The sequence below is a fragment of the Eleutherodactylus coqui genome, chromosome 13 (assembly GCF_035609145.1).
Source record: "Eleutherodactylus coqui strain aEleCoq1 chromosome 13, aEleCoq1.hap1, whole genome shotgun sequence".
Taxonomy (NCBI): Eukaryota; Metazoa; Chordata; class Amphibia; order Anura; family Eleutherodactylidae; genus Eleutherodactylus; species Eleutherodactylus coqui.
In genome coordinates this window covers 41751727-41776404 of record NC_089849.1, presented here as the reverse complement: position 1 = coordinate 41776404, position 24678 = coordinate 41751727, and the positions used below count along the sequence as shown (strand labels likewise).

Below are 24678 nucleotides of genomic sequence, written 5' to 3'. Positions count from 1 at the left end.
TTATTTTTTTTTTAGTTTCCCCAAGAGAACTTAAACTTGCCATTATTTCATTGCTTATACCATATACTGCAATGTTTCAGTATATGCAGTATATGGAATTTCCATCAACAGTGTATTAGGACGTGACGCAGGCACGCCTTAATAGGCAGAAGTATATGGCAGCCTCGGGAGCCCCCAGATGTTATAAAACCCGGACAGCACTTCACTTTTTATCATGGAGGGCATTTGGAACCTTCATTAGTCAATCAGGGCATTTCAATGCAGCTTTCAGAATTGACAGTGTCATTTAAAGCAGGGGTCCACAACTCCAGTCCTCAGGGACCACCAACAGGTCATGTTTTCAGGATATCCTATATTAAGAACACCTGTGGTAATGTCTGAGGCACCAACAATAATTATATCACCTGTGCAACACTGAGGAAATCCTGAAAACATGACCTGTTGGCGGTCCCTGAGGACTGGAGTTGGGGAACACTGATTTAAAGGGTCAGCAGCCATGTTCAGCATGAACGCTGATTGTGTCAAAGACAGCCAACACCGTCTGTGTGTGGTGGGCCTAGCTCCATACAAGTCCTGTAGACCTAGGATGTACATATACATCCAGGGATGCTAAGGGGTTAAATAAGTGCGTGTCATCTGTCCTAATGAAAGTCTGTTAACAGAGTTCTCTCTACTTTGCATATCCCTTGTTAGAAAGGTCCCTTAACAACAAACTGATCACAAAGCCACTGCTGGGTCCCCAAACAATCAGCTGTAATCTGTGGGGAAAACTGGCAGTAAATGTACAGCGCCACCACAGGGGAGATTAACCATATTACAGTGTCCATTCGAATCAGTGGGTTGTCTGTGTAATACAGGACAGGATAGGTCCTCCAGATCGAGAGACGCTCTTTACAAGTGCTCTCCACTTTGGGCAAGAAGTGAGGGTACTGAACAGAGGATCCCGTCCCCTCTATTAACTCAGAATTCCCTAATACGGTGTATGTAAAGGGCTTTTCTAAACTGATCCTTTCTCATGCAGAATATGTGAACCAAAGAGAACCAAGCAGAAGTCGTTCCCCGGTGAAGACACCAAGAACATCAGTGTCCACTCTGGAGAGGCAGAAGGGACAGCTGTGCCGGAATGGTATGATCAGGGAGCCAAGGAGTCCAATAGCAATGGGTGCTGTGGAAAACCCAGACTACCTTCCCCCTCCAGGAATGTACATACCAAACTCTTTCCCCCAAGCCTTTGACAATCCTTATTACTGGAATCACGAACTCCGAGCAGAAAGTGAACCTAACCCAACGCAGAATGGATTTACCACACCAACTGCAGAAAACCCAGAATACCTTGGACTAGACGAGGCAATGATAAGGCCTCGGGATGTGACTGCATAAATTAGGTACTATTACGTAAACCAGACAAAGGCAGCTGTTTTTCAAAGAGACGTCACATACAAGGGGCAATCAGTACAGCACCTGCGGTGGTCTACACCATCATGGCTGACTTATATGTATTGGACTGATCAACTGCTAATGGGTTTTTCTTAACAGATAAGGACGTTCCAGCCATTCTTGGGTTGATAGAGCCCTACGTTTGGGTTGTTTCTGTAAGCTAACATTCTGTACATCAGACTACCCACAGTATATAGCACATAACCTGCAGATGGAGCAGATATTAAGAGGTTTGTTTAATGCAAAGCAACTAACTGAAACAAATGAACTGTGAATGCACAAGAGACACTACAAGATGAATGTATTGAAAGGAAAGATGTTTGAGTTCATACTTGGGACATAACTCGTTAAACATCTATGATAATTACTTTTTACTAAATCCTTAAGTGACCCTTCGGCTTCATGACAAGATTCTGTCCCGGGTATGTTACCTACAGTTGTTCTACTCTGCTGTCCCTCAATCTTGTCAGTTCCCAATCCTGTTATTGGCTGTCCAAAATGGTCAACAGCTAGCTAATGCACACTGCTCTCTGATTGGCCGGCACTGATCACGTGAGCAGTGTCGGTCAATCGGAGAGCAGGTATAGTTCATTGGTAGTCTAAGACTACCAATGCACTGAGGGGAATTAGAATATATCAAGACAGCGTTGGACATCTTGAAGGGTGGACAATTGGGACCAGAGGGACAGAAGAGAAGAACAACTACAGGTAATATACTACCCGCCCTTTCCGATCCTGGAATAGAATTTTGTTCCGATACCAGAGGGTCACTTAAATTTTGTATATTCATACAGAAGCACTGATGGAGACAGACTTCTGTAGTAAGCTAATCTTCGTTAACCTGGATTGCCCTTGTAAGTAGTTAAAGCAGCTGTGTGGCCTTGGTTAACAAAATTACATAGTATTTCTGATAGAAGAAAGGTCCAGAGCGGCACCTTAGGCTATATCCAATATTCTGGTGTCATGGACTGAACTGATAGTGCCAATGTAGCTCCTTTGCACAGTTGAGGCATCAGGATCAATGATCAGAATCTCAACATTACAACCCTAGGATTCATTCATCCGGCCATATTATAGATCCATGTTGTATGGATCCATTACCCATAACTTCATACAGGTCGATGTTGTGCTTCTCATTTAATACAGAGGCACATGGAGGTATTTTTTCATGGGTTTCACGTTCTACATGGTACATTGCATTATCCAGTATCTAGTAGAGAACATGGTGCCTCACTGGGGCACCCTATGGCAGCAGAGAAGAGTACTTAAAATGGTATTTTCCATCTTGCCAAGTTATGAATAGGGGTTAACTTGCCAATCAGTTGGGGTTCAACTTCTGGAACCCCCATGATCATGAGACATTGCCTTCCCCAGCTGGTCCCAAAATTCTGACAGTGGGTTGCCACACATGCACACCGCTCAGTTCCATGTAACCGCTGGAGATAGCTGAGTTCAAGCACTTGGCAATTTTGCGGTCCCACTGAAGTGAATGGTTCGGTGGCAGTAAGAACCCCACAATCAGCAAGTTATTCCCTATCCTATGGATAAGGGGCGACTTGTGATACTGGTACAACACCTTTTAGGCAGCTGGCCAAATAATCACTATTACCAGTGATATGTATATAGGGAAATTCAGGGGAGACAGGCTTTGTATCCCCTTCCTGCCCAAGAGTAATTACGGTCACGTTACATGTTATCACGGCAACTTACTCACACGTGATCACGGTGTACTGTGTTGTACACGCCAAAAGCCTAGGGACTGAGTATTTGAGCCTCCTGTCACTCGTATGGAACTTCGTGATCTGGGTGATGATATCTTTCTGAGAGGATGTTTATTAACACAGGGTGTAAAATGATCTTAATTACGACAATGACTGTTTTCTTAACTTTGTAGCATCCTTACTAAATCTGCAAAGATTGCTTATTCGTCTCTGCTAGAATATATATGAAGAACAAAGCCAGACACCACTACAACAGTCACAACATGATAGTAAGAGGCCAATGCACAGGATGAGGTCGTGTTTGTCTACCCTGCATTATACAAATGGCTCATAAGTATATCATATTAATAGAAAGTAAGATTTTAATGCACAATGGCAATTATGGAGGTTTCCTTGGAACAAGAGGCTCTCCATTTACTTTTTTCATTTTTTCCAAATATCTGATTAATAAGACAGACAGAGGGAAATTTAATTTTAACGAAGATATCAGAAAAACTGGTTGCCTGGGAATATATAAGATTGTAGGGGTTAGGTATGTATTCTTTACAACCCATGTATTTCTAGCGCTGTGGTGACAACAGAGGAGGACCTCAGCCCGGCACTATTAATCAGATTTTTCCAAAGGTTGAGAACCACTCAGTAAAATTTTCCCAAGCACAGATTACCCCAAGGGCCCATTCACAAAGGCGTGTTTTCCGCCCGTGTGCTGTCCATATTTCTTACTACTATGTGAATACATACAGCACACGGATCCATTAAATTGGTGTATTCAGAAGTTAACCTTTTTATGTGGAACGAGGGTAAAAAAAAATCACAGAATGTCCTATTTTGGTCCATATTCATGAACCAAAATCACCCATGAAAGTCTATGGGAGCAAACAAAAACCACAGCAAACATGGATGTTACATGTACACGTGTACACTGCGCTTTTTACACATGTTGCCAGGAGACACTAAGAAAAAACGTACATCAATTGGGCCTTCTATCAGACACGGATGGCACACAGCGTAACAAATCCCACACATATACAACAAGAATGCATGCAAAATGCACACGCAGTGAAATCGCTCCGAAATCGCACACGTCGCCCAAGTGAGTCCTACAGGTAGCGCTAGCAGGCAGGAGGCTGCAGTGCAGTAAGTCATGGTATAAAAGCCTTAGGGTCTGTTCTCACATAGCAGAAAATGGTGCAAATCGTCCGCAACAGAAAATCTGCACGATTTCAGTGTCAAAAACCGCACGATCGATGCAGATCTGCAGCCGACTTCACCGCTTCTATTTAAAGGATGAAATCAACAGCAAAGTCTACACCAATGGCTTTAGAGGGGGAGATGTTGTGGATTTTGGGGTGGATTTTCTGTTGCGACAATCTGCACCTTTGGAATGTGTCGACAGAAAATAACCAATTTTATTAATCAAGTTTTTATGTTTAAAATTGATTAACAGTTTTTGGTGATTTTTTTTTTTTTTTTACATTTTTGATTACACAATCTGTATTTTTAAAAAAAATCCTAAATCCTGCAGTCTCACCTAAAATAGTCTCAGCAGTCATCTCATTATCATGGCAGGCAGGGTTACAACCAATGGGGACACATCTATATAGATAACGCACCATTCGCAATATTGACAATCACAGTTTACGGGCCGGCTCACACGAGCATATGCGTAAACCGCCGTCCGTATAACCCAGCATTTTACCGCTGTGTGAGCCGGCGGTGTGCAGCGATTTGGCACTGTGCATGATGGCGTATATCACGGACGCTGTCATGCACTGTCTGACTCGTTTCTTTTTCTTTTAATTTCCCGCTCTGTCGCTTAGCTTTCATATATGACCGCCCCGACAGTCATATACTTGTCCTCTACCTGTATCTGGTATAACTTCGCTTCACTGAAGTGAATTAGTCTGAGCTGCAATACCACAAACAACCTGTGGATACGTATGGCGCTGTTTTTGGAAGAAAGCTGCTATTTTATTCTATCCCTGTACAACCCTTTAAATACCAATCAGTATACCACTAAATTTGGCAAACAAGTCTAGTCATTACCCCTCTGTGAGCTCACCGCCGCACCCTTACTATGTTGCCTTCCATATTATACATCACAATGGGGAATGTTTCCTACTTCTTCCTGTAGGTAAAACTATAGCCAAGAATCCGCCCCTTATATACAGCCCTGGAAATAAACCCTTATGGCTCATCAACAACCGATAATGTAGACCCCGCGATCTTCTTGCGCCCCATCGCAATGACTCCACCCACTATAAACTTGGAGCACCGCCTTCATCCACAATCACTGTAAATTCAGCCCTGCTGCAGAAGTGCCATGGAATGTTTTTGGGAAGTTTTTTTATGTGAAGTTTGTAATTGTTTTGTATGATGTTTGTACATGGTAGATTTTATACTTAGTGGACGTGTTTTTATAAGTCTGTATTTGCTTTCCTCACATCAGCACATTTGTAATTTCACGGTGGGTGGGGACAACCAATCTAATCCAGTTTCTACAGTATTGTAAATGCTTTTAAAACACTAAAGAGACGTATACCTCGATCTCATGTAAGAATGCGTGTTTCCTGTTATAGGACCTGCTCTATGTTACTGTGTTTTGTGCAGCAAACATCCCATAGAAGTCTATGGGAGGTGCAAAAATACACAAGGGGAAGCGTGAAACAGTGCGCAGACCGTGGGGAAAAGAACACGTCTGGACCTCAATAGGCTTAAACAGCCATTAAATCCATGGAAAGGATGGTCACGCGCAAGAGGGACAGTAATATGCACTGACACACACACAAATCTACCTCAACAGCCTCACTCATGTGCCAAATTGTCACACAGGGGCGAGCGTTTTTGCGCAAAGACGCATGTGAGGCCATTCTTATATAGCGCATACTTCTTCTGCAGCGCTGTACATCACTTCATGTCCCTATTGGGGCTCACAGTCTTAGGGTGCATTCATATTTGCAGTGGGAATTCCATTTTCCTGCTCCATTTGGGGGAGTCGGAAGGGGGATCCCCTGGTCGAACAGATCCCATTGACTATAATGGGGTCTGTTTGGTTTCTGCTCAGCTGTCTGGCCTTTTTCATTCAGTATTTTGTGACAGAATCTCCAAACGGAGGTTCCAACGCTGATGTGAATCCAGTCTAAAGGCCCATTTACATGCATAGACAATTTTTCAAATGATTGAAAGATTGACAGTTTTAGCGATCGTTTTGCATAAACTGCTAATGGACAGTAGCAGTTTATTACCTTCATTTGCGTGTAAATAAGCCTCCAGCAGCTGTTTGCTAATCTCAGCATGTGGCCTGGACTTTGCACTGAGCTGCATTGTCTACGCATGGGCTGCCAGCTGAATACAATGTAATCAGCTGCTCCCATGGAGAACAGAGCCTGCGGTCCCTATCTCTCTCCAGCTGAACGATGGATTTTATTGTCACGTAAAAGTGCAGCGATTACACGCAACGATTAACGCTCAAAAGCCATTGTTTGAACTCATTTTGAGCGATAATCATTGTGTGTAAATGGGGCTTACGTTCACCTGTTACTATATAGCATATGCGCATGACATGATCAGCTGAGGGTATATTTCTGCACATGTGCCGGATCCTTCAGTGCGGCAGTGTAGTACAAGTGCATGGATTTCTGCAGGGATCATCAGATGACAGGAACTGCTACTGAAACATCTGCAACCTGCCACACGTGAGTAAACATGGTGATTAAGTTGCAACAGTGGTGTTCTACATGAGCGAATACAGCAGTGTACTTACCTTGCACTGATCCCAAGTTACATCATATTATCTTCTCCATTCACCTTAAGGGCGCCTTCACACACAGCTGGTTTACTGCAGATTTTGCAGCGGATCTGCCACAGATCTCACCCCTTCAATTGGCATTCAATTGCACAGGCAAAATCTGCTTAAGATCTGCAGCAAATCAGTGACGTGCGAAAACACCCAGAAAGGAAGTCTGCATTCTGTTTCACTGGGTTAAGCTAATTATATTAGCAGATGAGCCACAAGCGGACGATGACGGTAGCTTATGTTTATTTTCCATCTGATGCTCCAATGTGAAAATATCTGCTACCTGCATGGTATGTAAGTGACAACTAAACCGTCCGATGGGCAGATCAGCTACACCCTTAGGGTGACTACCCACTACAGTTTTTTTTCACTGCGAAATTCGCAGTGTTTTTTTTTTCTGCAGGGGTCTATGGGACTTGTAATGTTAAAATAGCGATCGCGCAGAATTGTGATTTTGCGCGATCACAATTTTAACATTACAAGTCCCATAGCCCCCTGCAGAAAAAAAAAACGCTGCGAATTTTGCAGTGGAAAAAAAAATTAGTGGGTAGTCACCCTAAGGCTTCTTTCACATGAGCGCATATCGGCTGACCGTGAAACGTCCGGCCGATATGCGCTGTGATCTGATGCATTGGATTCCAAGCCAATATAGCGCCGGGCGTTTTTACGTCAAGCCCAAAACATAGTCCTGGAACTATGTTTTGGGCCGAGAATACGTCGCCCGCTGCATGGGCTCCTATGGGAGCCCATGGCAGCGGCCGTAGGTGTGAGGGAGTTTAGCAGCATGGCTGCTAAACTCCCTTCCTCTGTTCTCCTCTCTCCCCCTGCCCAGTGCAGGTTCACCTCTGTTCCTCCCAGCTTATTCTGTGCAATGGGGAGGGGGGGCGGGGTGGAGCTACGCCGGTCCGCCCTGTCTCCTCCCATTGATGGCTAAAGACAAGGGGTGGGACATGGGTGGAGCTAAGTGCCCACCCTCTCCCCGCCCCTTGTCTATAGCCATCAATGGGAGGAGGCAGGGCAGACCGGCGCTTAGAACGAGCGGGGAGGAACAAGAGGTGAGCTTGCGATGGGGAGGAAGGGCAAATGGGCGATGGCCTGGTGAGCTTGGCGCATTTACGCCAGCCTCACCAGGCCATATGAACGGGCTCACAAACATTTGATTTGTGCGCCCGTTCACCAGATTTTTCACTAACAACGTAGCGTATATCGGCCAGCTGTGAAAACGGCTGGCCAATATGTGCTCGTGTGAAAGAAGCCTTAGGGTCCTTTTATACATGATGACTGTTGGGGGCTTCAAGCTGTCCCATTGATTTTCCCCCAGGATCGAGGATCGCTCAGTGAATGGAGGTGGTACAGACCAGAGTTCGCTCCGGCCACCCGCCTCCATTTGCAGTAAAAAGGCCGTCGTTCATAAATGAATGAATGCCGCCGGCATTTAAAATGAACGATAACACTGTGCAACAAAGTTTTTAAGAATTTTCATAACAAAGTAATTGATAAATTTCTATAAAATTAAACCTGCCGATTCAACTGGTAACACTGAATACTAGCGGCACGTCTCACCTTCAAGTTACGAACTATTTCCTTTATTTAGGATGACTACAGTTTGGACGCGCCGTAATATTACTGGTCAACTGGTTTTGACGCTTGGATCTTGACTTCCTTCTGTAAGAACCGGCAGAAGTCGCCCATGATATTCGGATTGTACTTCCCTTTGTAACGGCCTTCAATGACTGAGATGTCTTCTAAGTGTGATACACAGTGAATAGAACTCATTGATTTCCATGGGTTCGTTCACATAACCGTATTTTTTTCGCACAAAGTACAATCGCGTAAAAAAATACGCAGCATGACCTTGTTGGGGCGTATTACACACTGCAATAAGCCATTGAAGTGAACGGCGGCACAAATACACAGCGCGTACGCGGGAAAACGGCTTATTTGCACCTCATTTCAATGAGTCTGTCTACGTAAATATGCAGTGCATTTGTGAACTTAAAAACAGCGGCGAAAAACACGGGCGTAAGCGATTTTCGGTCGCGCAAATACATATTGCATTTTCACGACTGAAATGCGCTTACGTGTATGTGAATGAGCCACAATAGTGACCCCTCCGAGGACAAGCTCGTCTTTCTCCATATTGGGCACGATCCCTTATTCCATCCTTCTACCATCATGCTCTAGCCAGCCATTTCTGAAGAAGGGGTTGTGTCCCCCAATGCAAGTTAAATGCGCTGGTTATTAATAAATGGAAATCGGGTTAATCTCCGTAGTCTAAAAGAGCCTTCTGTATCAAGGGTTGCACCTACCGCCCATCAGCTATGCTTTCCACATTTTAAACTAGGGGACCTGGCACATACGCAATAGTCAAGCAATGGCAGTTGACATGAAAAATGACATCACAATCACACACTGGGTCCACTAGTGTGACATAGGAGACATCAATCAACACACAGATGGTTTAGGATAAAGAAGGGGGATAAGCTTGTACCACTGGAAGAGATAAGTCACCCATCGGAAGATTTAGCTTCCATTTGCATACTGCGTGGAGAGTTGGATATTTCGGCATTGAAGCATCTGATAAAAGAAGAAAATTTTAATGTACCCTTATCATCCACCTGTGGTTCATCATCCACTACCACTAACTTAGGCCTGTTTCACATGGGCGACCAATTGCATGTATGTGAAGTCCGTGCTTTCCAATGGGTTTCTTTACATTTGTAGCATGCAATGTTTTGTAGCATGCGACATTGCGAGACAAAAACCTTGCGGGTTTCGCGGCTTGCGAGGTTTTGTAGCCCATGTTTCCCTATGGAGGCTCCTAGCTTATCGCATTGTACGAACTTGCGATTTTTGTGCGATGTGATTTTAACATTAAAAAGTCCTATTAACTTTCTCGCTGAGAAAGTCGTGGGCAGCTGCAACGCGATGCTACATCTTTCCCAAGAAGAGCGTCACCGACGTTACAAAGTCCTGTGTACGTAGCAGCGATAGCCCAACGATTTTGAAGCAGCGATATCGCTGCCGCCCGTGTGAAAGAGGCCTTAAGGCCAGTGACACAGCATAGTATTTCAGACAAGATTTGGCATCTGTAATATGGACATGCGTCCCAGTCTGACCGCGAGTCCCCTGACCTGAACTTCCAAGCATCATACATATGTACCATTCTATGGAGATTGCATCAGGAGATCCACGGACAGGATGGGACGCACATCTGTATAATGGATGCAAACATCACACCTCAAATATGGTGCTGTGTCACTGGCCTAAAGCTGTATCTTCACACGGGCCGATAGTCGCCTGAATAATTGATGAAAGGAACGATTTCGGGCGACTGTCAGCCCGACAGGGCACTGAGCGAGAAGTTGTTCAGTTGTCGCTACTGAAACTGAACGACTGCTGAGCAGTCAATCTACGAGCGACTCCTGTTTACTGTGAATGGAGGCAGGCGGCTAGAACAATCCCCGGCCGCTCCGCTTCCAGCCACTTGAACGACTTTCTCTCCTGTGTACAGCACAGAAGCGATAGTCACCCCACAGCTGTACCGTGTAAAAGGTACCTTAACATCTACAGTATATATACACAGTAGAACGCCCAGGATCCACCATATAGAATAAGCGATTGTTGCAGTTCACCTCCTCCCCCTCCCTGCACAACTACCTCTGATCACAGAGCACGCCCACAACACTCTCTCAAAGGGTTCTCTCCAATCTATTGTTTCTATAGTCCATGTGGTGGCTGCATTAAATCAGCTACTTTATGGGGAAATGCCTTTCTATTGTGTTGCCCGGCGATAAGGGTACTTTTACATGGGCAACTGTCGGGCACTTAAGTGATCATCAGTCTTGAGCTTTCACACAGGAGCAGTGATCGCTCACTGGAGATCATTCCGGCTGCCCGCCTCCATTCACAGTAAACAGGCAGTTCTTCATAGATGAAGGACTGCCTGTTTACCCAGGCTGACAATCACTTGGTTTTTAGGTGAGCTACCTGTCGGGTTCCATGTTTACATGGGGTAACAATCACCAGTAATCACTCTTTTGAATTATCAGGCAACTGTCAGACAGTTTTAAAGTACCCTAAGGCCATGCATAAATATACCCCCAATCAAAAAAAAAAGTTAAGACACAAGGAAAAATCCAATATGTTGTTTATTTGCCTTACTGCATTTATTGGCAAAGATCTGTAACAAAGTTCAAGGACTTCACAAAAAAAGATCACATGAGACTAGAAAATAGTGTTTATTTGCCCCCCCCCCCCCCCCCCCCCCAAGAAATATCACCATTGATGTCTGTGGACTTTCTCTGGAACTAGTACTGCAGCACAGCCCCATTCAAGTGAAGAAGGCTGAGCTGCAATACCAGGCATGAACAAGAGTGGCACTGTTTTCTAATCTCATACAACCCCTTTAAATGTATGTGACATTCTTTTGTATTCCAGATACCAAGTGCAGCGGATATATAAATAGGCTTCATCCAGGTGAGTACACCTTGCAGTGCTACATATTAAATCCACGTGTTCTGCACAATAGAGGACTTGTCATCTTGTACTCAGGCTATATGGCGGAGGCAGACAGGATGGGTACACGGGACTGGTCTGAGAACATCGCTGCCGAACAAGGCAGTAAAATGTTAGGATGGTGTTAGTATAGCAGCAGCCATGACTGTAGTAGAAGTAGTAGTACCTATTAGTAGGATGTTCTTCTAGTAGTAGGTACTATTATTTTCACAGTGACACTAATATTGGGCTCAGTGTGAATCAGAAATACGTCCCCATCCAAGAAAAGACAGTCACAGCGTCTGACGGAGCAGGTTGGACTCTTACAAGATGACACAAGGTGCTCGGCTGTTGGTGATCTTCTCCACGGGTTCTCCATCCATGGCTTTTCGGATGGCCTGCATCAACTGGAAAGAACGAATTAATACAGTGTTACTGTATACAACTGAGGAGACAAAGGGGTTCTCAGGGACTTTCACTATTGATGACTTATCCTGAGGAGGTCTGTTGCTCAGGATCTCCACTGATCGCCAGCCTGCCAATGGGTATGGACAGCGCTGGAAACAGATAGCATTGTCCTTATGGCCGTGGTTCGGTTTGGTACTGCAGGCACAGCTCTCATTGAATTCCATGGATGCAGTGTCTGTATTACCAAAATGGGCCTCTGCAAAGTTGACAGCACTATCTGCTTCCAGCACTGTCCACATTGACAGTGGGCCCTGCAATCAGCTGAACAGCAGGGATTCTGAACGCAGACCTCCACCGATCAACTATCGATGACCTATCCTTAAAGATAGGTCATCAATTGTGAAAGTCATGGGTAATCCCTTTAAGAAAGTTCAGGGGTGATAACCCCCCAGTCTTATCTCCATTCACTATGGTTTGTTGTTCGCTGTTATCAGCCATTTCAGGCTGAGGAGAAGCTGGCTGTACCATATTCCGGCAGCCGTTTTGCATCCATAATAAGGAAGTGCATCCCGACCTGATCGTGGATCTCCTGACACGAACTCGGAGCATCATAGAAGTGTTCGACGCTTGGAGTTCGGGTCAGGAAACCTACGCTCAGCCCAAAATGCACTTCTGTATTATGGATGCCAAACGGCGCCCAAAGTACAGTAGTGCGCTCCCGGCCCAAATCCCTGTTTATGGCCAAAGGGACATGGCCGTATGCTGCTCATGGATTTCTTGGACAGCACATGCCCCATAATAGCCGATGAGGCTCTTCAGATGAGTGTTCTTTCACACGGACCGATGGTCTGCGTAAACAAATATGTGGCGTGTTCAATTTTCATCTATTTTCATGAAAATAACATATGCAATTTTAGTGAATGCGCAGAGAGCGCACGGACGGATAGCAGTACGCCATCTGATGTGACTTGCATCCCCACTTCTGGGGCGCACCTCACATTACGGCTGCTTGCTCTTGCTACCGTAGTTCTACTCGTCAAGTACTCACGTCCTTTTCATAGGGGAAGCCACCGAGCTCCAGCTTAGAGAAGACGAGTTTTCCGTTTATTTCGATCTCAAAAGCTCCTGGAAGTAAAAACAGGTCAGATTAGAAGTGCTGCCAGATGGGCACATGCCACCACCGCCATCTATGGTATAAAGCAGTCTCCAATCTGTAGTGGTGCAAAATTACCCAGCGTGCCCCGACATCCACATATGGTCAGGGATGCTGGGAGTTGGCCTTGTACACCACTCACAGGTCGGAGACCACTGATGTGAAGTCTAAATTAAATTCTTACCTGTGCCCCCGGGACGGGAGTCAATGCTGACCTCAGGAAACTCCTCCAGCACCGCACTAGCTAGCTCCTCATAGTGAGACTTAAACCCACAGGGCTCACTGCACAGAACACAATCAGCGTTACTGGTAGTACCACCACACACAACTAGTCATACAGGAAAACAAAGCCACACCTGTCCTCAGGACGTGACCGGTACTGCAACTGAGGCCCATTCACTTCAATGGAGCTGAGCTGTAATACCAGGCAACCCCTGGGCAGATGTGGCTGCGCTGTTGCTGAAAGTAAGCAGCCATCTTTATCTAGTTTTGTACAGCCCCCTCTAAAGGCAGCATGAACCGGGGACAGGTAGGCACCCTGCCTCTGTGTTATTTGGAAACGCTGCGGCGTTACAGAATAAACAATCTTTGACGTTTGGCTCGGAACGAAGCTCCAAGTCAAAGAGACGGGCTGGCCGGCGCGAGGGCGGACGGGGCTGTCCCGGTACACAACCACGGAGAAAGCTGTTATTCTTTATGCAGCCCGCCTCCATGACTCAGAGCTGTGATCCGAGTCAAACTTCAAAGTGTTTATTCCGAAGCGCTGCCGAATCCATGTCAGGTAGATCAGTCCCAGAGAGCGGGGCTGACCCACGCTCGGATCTGCGGAGGTGCAAACTGAAGATGCAGGCCTAGACTTTTCAACCATCAGTTTGGCTGTAAACAAGGCTGGATGTACAGAGCCGCGTGTGAGAAACCGGCAGTGCATGGAGCGAGCGCAAGGCTCACCGTAGATGCTGCCACGGATTTACATTGTGAAACGCGCAAGTAAATTTATTACCATTCCGGCTCATTCACACGGCGCATGCAATTTCAGTCCGTAAAACCGGCACCGTTCTCGCAGCGCACCCGCGTGTTACGGCGCAATTCTGGGTTTACGTCTTTGTGTCGTTTTTGGAAAAGAGAAACTGAAATAAAACAGAAGAAGTAGATCCGTTTTTTCCCCGAGTGGAAAGAAAAAGCCTTCAGTTTGTTCCTTATCGGGGTTTTTTTGGACGGGAAAACTGCAGTGAAAAAAAAACAAAACAGGAACCTGACGGAGTGCAGGCGTTTTGAAGCCTGTTTTTTTTAACACTATTAAAATCAATGGGGGGGGGGGGAAGAGTTCCCCCCCCCCCCCCCCCCCCCACTTTCTCTTCTCCAAAAACAAAAAAATGGAGCAGAGAGATGGAAACCCAGAACTGACCCAACGCAGGGTGAAAGCAGCCTAACGAGCGCCTCTGCTGCACATGGCAGGTATTTATGTCCGTGTAGCATCTGTGATCATCCGTTTTTTATGCATGCACGCAAAAAAAACAAAAAAACACTCGCTAAGGCCGAAGAAATATGAACTTGTCACAACCCACAGAAGTCCGGATGCACACAGCCCCCAGTGACTACGGATGAAAATACGCAATTGCTGCATTTTTTTTCGACACATCCATGGACTTTAAAAGCTAGTTTTTGTTTTGCGCTACATGGGTCTGCAAGAAGAAAAAAATAACCGTCTGAATACGCCAATTTAATTCATGGAGTCAGTAAAAAATATGGACTGAACACAGAGATGAGCAAACAGGTCACAAAAATGGAGCTGTTGTACGTGCGGCCACCGGATTGGTCATCAGTGAGGTCAGTTATCAAACCTGCACCGCCGTATGAACAATGGCGCTGACTGCCATTAAAATTATTTCAGTGCAGAATCGGCAGATTTCATCCTACAAATACAAAGAGCAGAGTGCCTATTCCTGCCGGAACAGCTCCCCTGCGCTCCGCAGGACGTGTCCGGTACTGCACACATTAATGTAGTGCTGTGAGCTGTAATACAGAACACAGTCTACGAACAACTGTGGCCCTGTTACTAGGGGGACAAGATGACAGGAAACCCTTCTAATCTAAGATAGCTGCAGCAATGGATGACTGTATACAGAGGATGGACAACAGCTGTCATGGAACTGCAGGTCTCAGAATGCCATGGGGCCACTGAGTGCTGCAACGTATGCTTCCACTATTCCTAATAGAGCAATAATAATGGCGTGTGATAAGTGTCCCAACAGCCGTCCTCACCAGTACTCCACCACAACGCTCACAGTCATCGCTTTCTTCTAGCCTCTACTGCGCAGAACCTTCCTCACCGTTCACTTCCGCCCACACAGCAGTTCACTTCCGCCCTCACAGCGACTCACTTCCGGTGACGTTCCCTCTCACTTCCGCCCACAAAGTAATTCGCTTCCTGCTGCGTTTTCTCTCACTTCCGCCCTCACTGGTAAAATATTTTTTCCTTTGGTTCCCTTCACACTGGCGCTTAAAAAGTTGCGTCCGAGATTCTCGGGTGTGGCTCGCATCGGTCAGCATGCAGACATCCTGTCCTTGTGCTGTCCGATGTAAGACACAAGAATAGGGCATGCTGCGGTTTCTTTTACGCGGACTCCCTCTGCTGGCCGTCCTGATATTGCAGGTCACTGAGATGATGTGATGCTTCTGTCAGCAGTAGGAGAGCTTGCAGATACATTGAGAATATTGTGTTCTAATGTCATGTGACCGAGGGCCCCGTTACACGAGCATATGCCGGTTTCAGTCGCATATAAATGCTTCATATTTACGCAACTGAAAATTGCATTTGCTTCTGTATTTCACCGGGTCACACAGGATTTTGTGTACAAAAAGTAGTAATAGTGTTCCCTTCCAGTGGCCCCAGTAGTAATAGTGTCCCCTTCCAGTGGCCCTAGTAGTAATAGTGTCCCCTTTCAGTGGCCCCAGTAGTAATAGTGTCCCCTCTCAGTGGCCGCAGCAGTAATAGTGTCCCCTCTCAGTGGCCCCAGTAGTAATAGTGTCCCCTCTCAGTGGTCGCAGTAGTAATAGTGTCCCCTCTCAGTGGTCGCAGTAGTAATAGTGTCCCCTCTCAGTGGCCCCAGTAGTAATAGTGTCCCCTCTCAGTGGCCCCAGTAGTAATAGTGTCCCCTCTCAGTGGTCGCAGTAGTAATAGTGTCCCCTCTCAGTGGTCGCAGTAGTAATAGTGTCCCCTCTCAGTGGCCCCAGTAGTAATAGTGTCCCCTCTCAGTGGTCGCAGTAGTAATAGTGTCCCCTCTCAGTGGCCCCAGTAGTAATAGTGTCCCCTCTCAGTGGTCGCAGTAGTAATAGTGTCCCCTCTCAGTGGCCCCAGTAGTAATAGTGTCCCCTCTCAGTGGTCGCAGTAGTAATTGTGTTCCCTCTCAGTGGCCCCAGTAGTAATAGTGTCCCCTCTCAGTGGTCGCAGTAGTAATTGTGTTCCCTCTCAGTGGCCCCAGTAGTAATAGTGTCCCCTCTCAGTGGTCGCAGTAGTAATAGTGTCCCCTCTCAGTGGTCGCAGTAGTAATAGTGTCCCCTCTCAGTGGTCGCAGTAGTAATAGTGTTCCCTCTCAGTTCCCCTAGTAGTAATAGTGTTCCCCCTCTAGTAACAGTGTTCCCTCTCAGTGGTCCCATTAGTAGTAGTGTTCCTTCTCAGTGGTCCCAGTAGTGGTAGCACCCCCTTTAGAGGCCCCAGTACTAATAGTGCCCCTTCTCAGTTACCCCATCAGTAATAGAGCCCCCTTTAGTAGCCGCAGCAGTAATAGCAACTCCTCTATCTGTCCTCCCCACCGTCACCCGGACGGCAACCACATCATCACGCACTGTCATTCTGAAGTTTCCATCGGGGCTCCATTGCAGTGCTCAGAGCGATCCTCACTCCTTCCCCGGCGTCAGCGCTACATACATTATGTGCAGGAACGCAGACGCAGCGGCAAGAGTGAGGGTCTTGTGTGAGCTGCAGATGGGAACTTCAGAGTGAGGGGGTGTTCACATAGCACTATATAACTACATGTGGGGGTCCTGTAACGGCTGCTGAAAACAGCGCTGTGACGGAATCCCCAAAGGGAACAAAGAAAGCTGTTCACTTCCATAGTGAAGCAGACACCTCTTTGATGTCCGATTTACAAGGTTTACGTTAATTTTCGCTTTATTTGCAGTACAGAATAGCGCAGCCAACTACATTATTCTATACTCCCAAGAGGTTTACAATAGAGGTTAATGGCCTTGTTTGTTTCCATCTGGGGATTCTGTCACAACGCTGTTTTCAGCACCTGTCAAAGGCCCCCGAGCGTAGCCACATAGCACTCAAACCCATAATAGCCAATTAGGCTACTCACATCAGCAGTTTTTCACATGTACTGATGGTCCGCATGATAAAAAATCACAGCATGTCCTGTTCTGATTCACGGACCAGAGTCGGACAGGCAATATTTGTGTCTTGTCCAACGCAAGCTACACCTAAGAATCTTGGGTGCAACTTGCACTTGTCCATCTGAATTCTGTCTTAGGGCTTCTTCACATGGCCGTATGCGCAACTACGCTCCCCGCTACGGAGCGTACTTGAGCATGAACCAGGGTATTTTTCTTTCAGGCCATTCAAACTCCGCACCATAGCATGCAAGTTTGTAAAATACAGCGGGAAGTGAGGGTGTGCAATGGTGGGGAGTATACATCAGTAGTGCAGCCAAGCACTATTGATAAATAACCCTTAAAGGGGTATTCTCATCTCGGCTTTTGATGGCCAAGTTGGGAAAATCCGGGAAGCTTTGTAGCAACTCTCAGCGTAATGGAGCGCTACAGGTATATTCTTGTGTTCCAAATCAGAGTTAAATAAGAGCTGCTTAGAGAATCACAGGTCACACAGCATTTATGTAAATCGCAAATGATTCCATTTGTTTGTTAACCAGCCAAATTATTTATAGTACTAATGTAAAAACATTGCTGAGCTATGGAAACAGCTCATTCCATAGGCTCTGGCCGGTAGAGCTAGCAGTCGTTTCCCATCTCGGCTATGAAAAGCCTTTGAAGGGAACCTGTCACGTCCTATAAGTACCAGAAACTCAGTTATGGTGCTCATAGGACAGGGAATGTGGGGACCGGGGGGGAATCTGCTGGAGTCCGAGGGTATACTACTTATACTTACCTGTCATTCCTGGAAGTCGGCGCTCAGTTTGTAAGTGTGACTCTTTTTTCTCGTCAGTGTGCGTACGCATACTGTTCTGTATTGGAGCGCGTTAGAGAATCCCATAATGGCTACTGCATGTAGGAAACGTGTCCCTCGCTGTAGAAGTCAGACAAAAGATATTCAGGTATATTCTTGTGTTCCAAATCAGGGTTAAGTAAGAGCTGCTCGGAGAATCACAGGTCACACAGCATTTATGTAAATTACAAATGATTCCATTTGTTTGTTAACCAGCCAAATTATTTATAGTCCTAATGTAAAAACATTGCTGAGCTTAGTAAGGTTTACATAGTTAAATATATGCATAGAAGGTCAAATAAAGTCCTATAAGTACCAGAAATCTTTATTAATCTTTATTAATTATCATTATATCATTTACATTTTCACCATTTTACATCATCAGCGGAAAATATGCAATAAAACAATGAAAACGTCCTTCATTTCTGTCTTCGTAGTGTTCAGATGTAGTCGCATAGTAGAACACGTAAAGTTGTCAATATACTGGATAAAGTCGGTACAAGAGATGTGGAATATGGAGGAATCACAGAGTTTATACTACATATATCGGATTATCCTGGTATGGAATGGGCAGATATTGAAGATAGGTCATCAATAGATGATTGGCGGGGATCTGCCAGCTCGCTGTCACTGAAGCCAAGCCAGACGTCCACATTGGGGTCGGAGTCTGACGTGTAATAGAAGGCTTTACTCTCATTGAAATCAGTAGGAGCGATGCTTTCAATTACACTTCCAGCTCCCCATAGTCAAAAGAGTAAAAGAAGGTATGAAATCGATGGGTGCGACCCCAGTGTGGGCATACAATGCTCCTGCACTGACAGCGGACCGGAAGATCAGCTGATTGGCAGGGATCCCGAGCATTGGACTCCTGCCATTCAACTATTGATGACCCGAGGAAAGGTCATCAATAGCAAATGGCCGAAAAACCCCTTTAACATTTGCTATATCTTGTACTACTAATGGGATCTCATCTAACTATCCCTAAGACTTAAAGTGGTATTCCAGCCTCAAATGTTTACAGCTTCCACATCTTGCATGGCATTTCCATAAACAGCATAGAGAGTGCCGTCATCTCACATATGCAGCTGCTGCATGCCACCATAGCTTGCCTACGGGCTCCTTCACGCAAGTGTATTTGCTCTTAAATTTTACGCCCAAAATGCGCAGAAAATAGAACCCATGAATGTGAATGAACTCAATGGGTTCATTCACATTCCGTATTTTGTGTGCACATTTTGGTCATGCTGAAAAAAAATTCAGCATGCCCTACTTTTCTGCGCATTTGTGCACCAAAGATCCTCATAGAACTCGATGGGGGGTGCAAATGCGTGCGCGATACGCAAGGAGAAGAATAAAACGCTGTGTAATTCCGCTGGAAAACGAACACATCTGGAACTGAAGTGATGCGTCTTGTTTACCGCACGCTAATAAACATTCTCTGCGGGCGGAAAAAGGACAGTAAAACTCGCCAAAACGCGTACAAAAAAGCATCGGTAGTTCCACAAAAACGCAGAGCTGAGGCGCGCGAATGCGTTTACGGTCGTTTGAAGGAGCCCTAACACAGTTCATGGGAACCTGTTCTCGCAGGGTGTCCTAGAGGAGGGACCCACCTCTCATGCCCTAAATGTCTGAAGTGGAAATAATCATACAAGTGATCATTGCTAAGAGATGTAAACAATATCAATAAGACTAGTTATAAAGTAATGGTGTAATCATATAGATACAATGTGAGGGTATAAAGAGACAATAAAGTCACCAGATAGAACTTAAAAGCAGTTTTGGCAGACCTTCATTACGAAGTTTGCAGCGCAGGCAGAGAGGAGTCTGGCTCATTAATATCCACTTCTTCCTGGTTAGTGTCGGACAGGGGAGTCTGGGGCCCCCCAGTATCATTATTATCTGTCTATCAATAAGGGCTCATGCCCACAGCAGTTTCGGATTCCGACTGCGAAATCTTGCAGCGATTTCCGCTCGTGGGCAGGGGAGAATCCTTTAACCCAGCATGTCTATGGAAGGACTTTGCTGCGGAATTCGCGTGTGGCCGTGAATTCCGCAGCAATAATCCGTCCGTGGGCATTAGCCCTAAGAATCGCAGTGCGTGTACAGCACTGTGCATGTGAGGGATTCGGAGTCCACTCCTTGCTCAAGGCCCACCAAAGGATTCGCTGGTTCCCCTATGAACCAGTCCGAGCCTGCCCCTGCTCCTGATTGAGAGGTCTCTCTGTTTTAGGGTCCTTTAACAAGGGACAATCATTGGGCCCTTAAACGCCTGACAGTCCCAATAATTATCGCTCCAGTGCTTTCACACAGGAGCAACAATCGGTCTGTGAACGGAGGCGGAGCGCGCCGGAGCTCTATTCTGACCGCCCATCTCCATTCAGAGTAAACAGGCAGTCGTTCATAGATAAGAGACTGCCTGTTCACACGGGACGATTGTCGCTTCATTTTTATGCTTGCTTAAATTGAACGCCGAACAATAAGCTAATTAATTATCTTTCACCGTTCAGTCGCTGGCAGAGTGACTGTCATTAGGTTATGCGCGATTCAAAGAAAAAACTGAATGAATTGTTCCATGGAATGGGACCTTATGGGCTTTTTCACAGGGGCAAATTTTGCACGCATAATATGCAGTAAATAAAACCCATTGATTTCAATGGATCCGTTCACATTTGCACAAATACGCAGGGCATGCGCACGCAAAAAATACTGTAAAACATGCAAAAAGGCAACGCCAACCGGGCAAAAACAAAGCACAAATGCACATGTAAATAAGCATACGCTGAGTGAATCCGGCCTAAGTGTGCATAAGGAGAAACCTGTCAATCAGTCAGAGGGGCGGGGGAGCAGTGAATATATGAATATTAATAATCCACATGGACATCTTGCTGGGCGCTGCAACTCTAGAAATATAAAATCTTCCAAAATCACCGATCCGATTGATATAAGTGAAGGACCGCTGAGATCACTGTCTGGAGTTGATCACTATACTGTAGTGCCCGCAGCCCTTCAAGCACTGCCCTATTAAACAATGATCTCCAAACCACTGAAACGAGTAGTAGCAATCCGCCACAGAGGAAATCTGCACCGAACCTCACGTCTTGGATTTTGCCGTGGATGAAACTGCGGCAGATCTGTTAAATCCGCAGCAATTCCACAGCAAATCCGCATAAAAATCCACTTACAAGATGTGCGGATTTTGGTGCTTATTTGCCCATGGAGAAATATTGTCATCACGCATGAAAGCACCCTTATAGAATTGTTTCTTCATTGCTCCTAACAATTCACATGTCTTTTGATGTAGTTAATAACAAAGTGATAGCGGGCCCAAGTCTTCTGCTATTACAGGGACCCCTGGACAGAAGAAGGGGAAAAGATTGCCACCAAAGGAACATCCAAACTTCGTAAAAATCAACTCTGTGGTATCTGCGTTACAAAAAGCTATGTAGCCACTAGAAACATCCACATACACCCCGATTCGCATCGGCGAGGTCATAAGTTTCAGGGTTGAGAAGTCACATCCATAGTAGATGTTGTCTCTTTGTTTATGCACCACCCAGAAACCATTGTTGGTGCTCAGAATATGAAGCCCCTTTCGTGGCACGGTCTCTTTCACAATACCAAGTATCCAGTTGCTTTTATGGCCGACATCCACCTCCCAGTACTGTTGGCCGCTCCCAAACCCGGGTATTCCTAGTACGTAAAGCCCTGGCTCGAAGAAGACACTGGCATATCTAACCTGAGGGAAGGCCGTGTACCTCACCTGTTTAAGATCTTGTGATAGGAAGAGGTTCGGGTTAGCACTTTTGGGATCGAAGACTAGTGACCTCACCAGTGGTTTTATGATATGCCGTATTCCTCTCCATTCCTGGACTTGGAAAGGGGACAAGTCAGCTTTTAGGTCTACACTGAAAGTGGACACCTCTTCCAGCTCATCTGCGAATTTCTTCAGATGTTCCTTGGTCTCCATTACCATTTCTCCTTTTTCCCATCTCACCAGAAAATCGGTGATGTCAGTTGACAAGCCTAACAATACCTGTACTCTGGATTCCAAATCCATAATGGATGTTTCTACCGAGTCCTCTTGTTTGGCAATTCGGATTTCTTCTTCTTTTGCTAGAAACTGGTGGAGAAGATGGAAGGATTCTTTAAGCTTTTTCCTGTTGAGATCTCCAAGGAAATGTGTTGTGTGCAATTTTTTCTCATAGTCTTGAAACAACTTCCACGTTACTTCCTGCAAGTACATCTGTTTGTGGAAAACTTGCATCTCTTCATCTTCTTGAAGGACCTGACATGATGGACTCTATGGAGAGGACATAAATCAGGTTCTTAGCTTGTTCAACAGGTTTCGTTTTCTCCTCCCCATTTTCAAAAAATCATTTAACCCCTTAAGGACCGGACACTTTTTTAGGAATTTTACCCATGTGGTGGTTTTACTGCCCTAATTTTTTTCCTTCAGCTACCAAAATTGTTTTTGCTGTGTTTCTTTTTTCCGTGACAAGAAAAGCAATTTTTTAAATACAGTATCTTTTTTTCCGTTTCTAAGTTTGATTGGGAGTAAAAAGCTATAATAAATGATTTTTTTAAAGATTTATAGTTGTTTTTTTTTTAATTAGTAGATGTCCGCTAAAATAAAGTATAGAAATGGGTTCCTCATTTTGTTTCGAACATTTTGATATATTATATGTATGGTTTCAGATTACAGGGCGCATACGGCAACGATTTCGGTTGGTGTCGGCTTTAGGTCTTTTTCTTTTTTGAAACAATTTTTTTTAATGAGCTATGTTCCCCCATGACATCATATAAGACCTCTGGGGGACAGTCACTTTTTTTTTTACACACTTTTCCACTGTAGCTGGGGCATCCATAGGAGCCACAGTTACAGGGAAAAACATCCCCTGTAGTGCCAATAGTCACTGGCAGAGCTGATCAGGGTCTGCTAACATCCTGGAGCTCTGCTGTGCTAGGGGGTCCCATTGGTCACGTGACCGCCAGCTCTGAAAGTGGAAAAAATATTTCCACTTTCACTTTTTAGTACATAGCGCTCATTGAGCGCTGCGTACCCCGTAAAGGAGAAAGTAGTAACAGTTAAAAACCGCCTCTCCCTTCTTCTTCGGGTTCTCAGCTGTGACTAACAACTGAGAACCCGAGCTGCTCCTGCTTGATTGCAGGAGCAGAGGCTTTAATCCTGTGAGGTAATTCTGCAATTAGGCGGGATTAAAGCCCAGGCCATGCACCGCAAATTTACACCGCTTGGTCCTTAAGGGGTTAAGGGCCATAAAATGTACTAACAACTTAAAAAAAATTCTAAGTGGAGTGAAATAAAGACAAATAACATGCAATTGTGCCATCTTGTTTGTGGGAGGGTCTTATTATTTTGGAGGATGACCCGTGTTTTCTATTGGTACTATTTTGTAGTACATATGACTTTTTGATTGCCTTTTATCACATTTTTTCTTGGAGGTGAGGGTGCCCAAAAAAAGCGCAATCCTGGTGTTTATTTTTTCTCTGAGGATGTTCACCGTGCGGGATAAATAATGCATTATTTTCAGAGTTTGGACTTTTAATGGCAATACCAAATATGTTTGAGTTTTTTGTTTTGATTTTTTTTTATTATTATAAATATATAAAAAGGTTTTTATATCCATTCTTTTTTACAAGGATAAAAACTTTTTTTATTCCTTGTTTTTTTTACTTTTTTTAAGTCCTATAAAATGAACTTGCACTTGCAATCATTTGATCGCCTATACCATGTACTGGTATTCCTGCAGGTAATCTATTAAAACATGACAGCGGCACGTCTTAATAGAGAGGAATACACGGCAGCCCTGCTGTCTTTTAGAAGGTGCCCAGCTGCTATGACACTCGACAGCACATCGCGATCTCATCGTAGGGGAAGGCCATTCCAGACCGCAGATTGCCATTGGGCCATTTAAATGCCGCTTTAACAGTGACATTTGAAGGGCTAATGGTGGCTATTGTGACATCAGCCGTGTATGGAGCAGGCTTGGCTTCTGAGCCCCTGCCATATTAATCCTGCACACATAGGATGTACATTTACGTCTATAGCGCAAGCGGTTTAGACACTATAATGACCTGAATGTCGTGTACCAATAGGAGATGTATCAAGTGTGTAGCATTAGACGGAGAAGAGGGTCAATTAAAGGAAAGTTTCATTGCATTGAAGCTCCTGGATCCTAAGGTTGCTTATACACCTTCAACAAATGTTGGACGAATGATTGTTCATCCAACAGTTGCTTTCCCTAGATTTGGGCGACTATTGCCCAAATAATTGCTGGACACAGTAAATTCGGGGGATAGTTGTCCCGTGTACACACAGCCACCGACAACAATGAGCGGAAAATAACTCACTTGTCGGTCGCTTGGTTTAATCCTCGGAGGATTGTACGGGATGAGGATGTCTAAACCAAATGTGCAAACAATT

General features: G+C 45.2%; 3 protein-coding genes across 7 annotated transcripts in view; 1 reads left to right on the top strand and 2 right to left on the bottom strand.

Annotated features, from left to right (window-relative positions):
- ERBB2 (erb-b2 receptor tyrosine kinase 2) overlaps positions 1-5705 on the top strand; it is a 79418-nt gene extending 73713 nt beyond the window's left edge. For both annotated transcript variants that reach the window (XM_066586773.1, XM_066586772.1), the window contains exon 27: positions 1022-5705. In XM_066586773.1, coding sequence (XP_066442870.1) covers positions 1022-1380 — 359 coding nt within the window. In that variant the 3' untranslated portion in view covers positions 1381-5705. The remainder of the gene's footprint in view (positions 1-1021) is intronic.
- Positions 5706-11218: 5513 nt separating this feature from the next.
- MIEN1 (migration and invasion enhancer 1) lies at positions 11219-15422 on the bottom strand. Its single transcript, XM_066586566.1, has 4 exons — positions 15275-15422; positions 13197-13294; positions 12908-12984; positions 11219-11858 (listed from the first exon to the last, which is right to left on the bottom strand). Exons 1-4 carry the CDS (start codon positions 15301-15303, stop codon positions 11775-11777), a joined length of 288 nt encoding a protein of 95 aa, XP_066442663.1. The 5' UTR covers positions 15304-15422; the 3' UTR covers positions 11219-11774.
- A 3150-nt stretch (positions 15423-18572) lies between these two features.
- LOC136587914 (E3 ubiquitin-protein ligase TRIM39-like) overlaps positions 18573-24678 on the bottom strand; it is a 71916-nt gene continuing 65810 nt past the window's right edge. For all 4 annotated transcript variants that reach the window (XM_066586739.1, XM_066586741.1, XM_066586738.1 and 1 more), the window contains one exon: positions 18573-22536. In XM_066586739.1, coding sequence (XP_066442836.1) covers positions 21538-22536 — 999 coding nt within the window. In that variant the 3' untranslated portion in view covers positions 18573-21537. The remainder of the gene's footprint in view (positions 22537-24678) is intronic.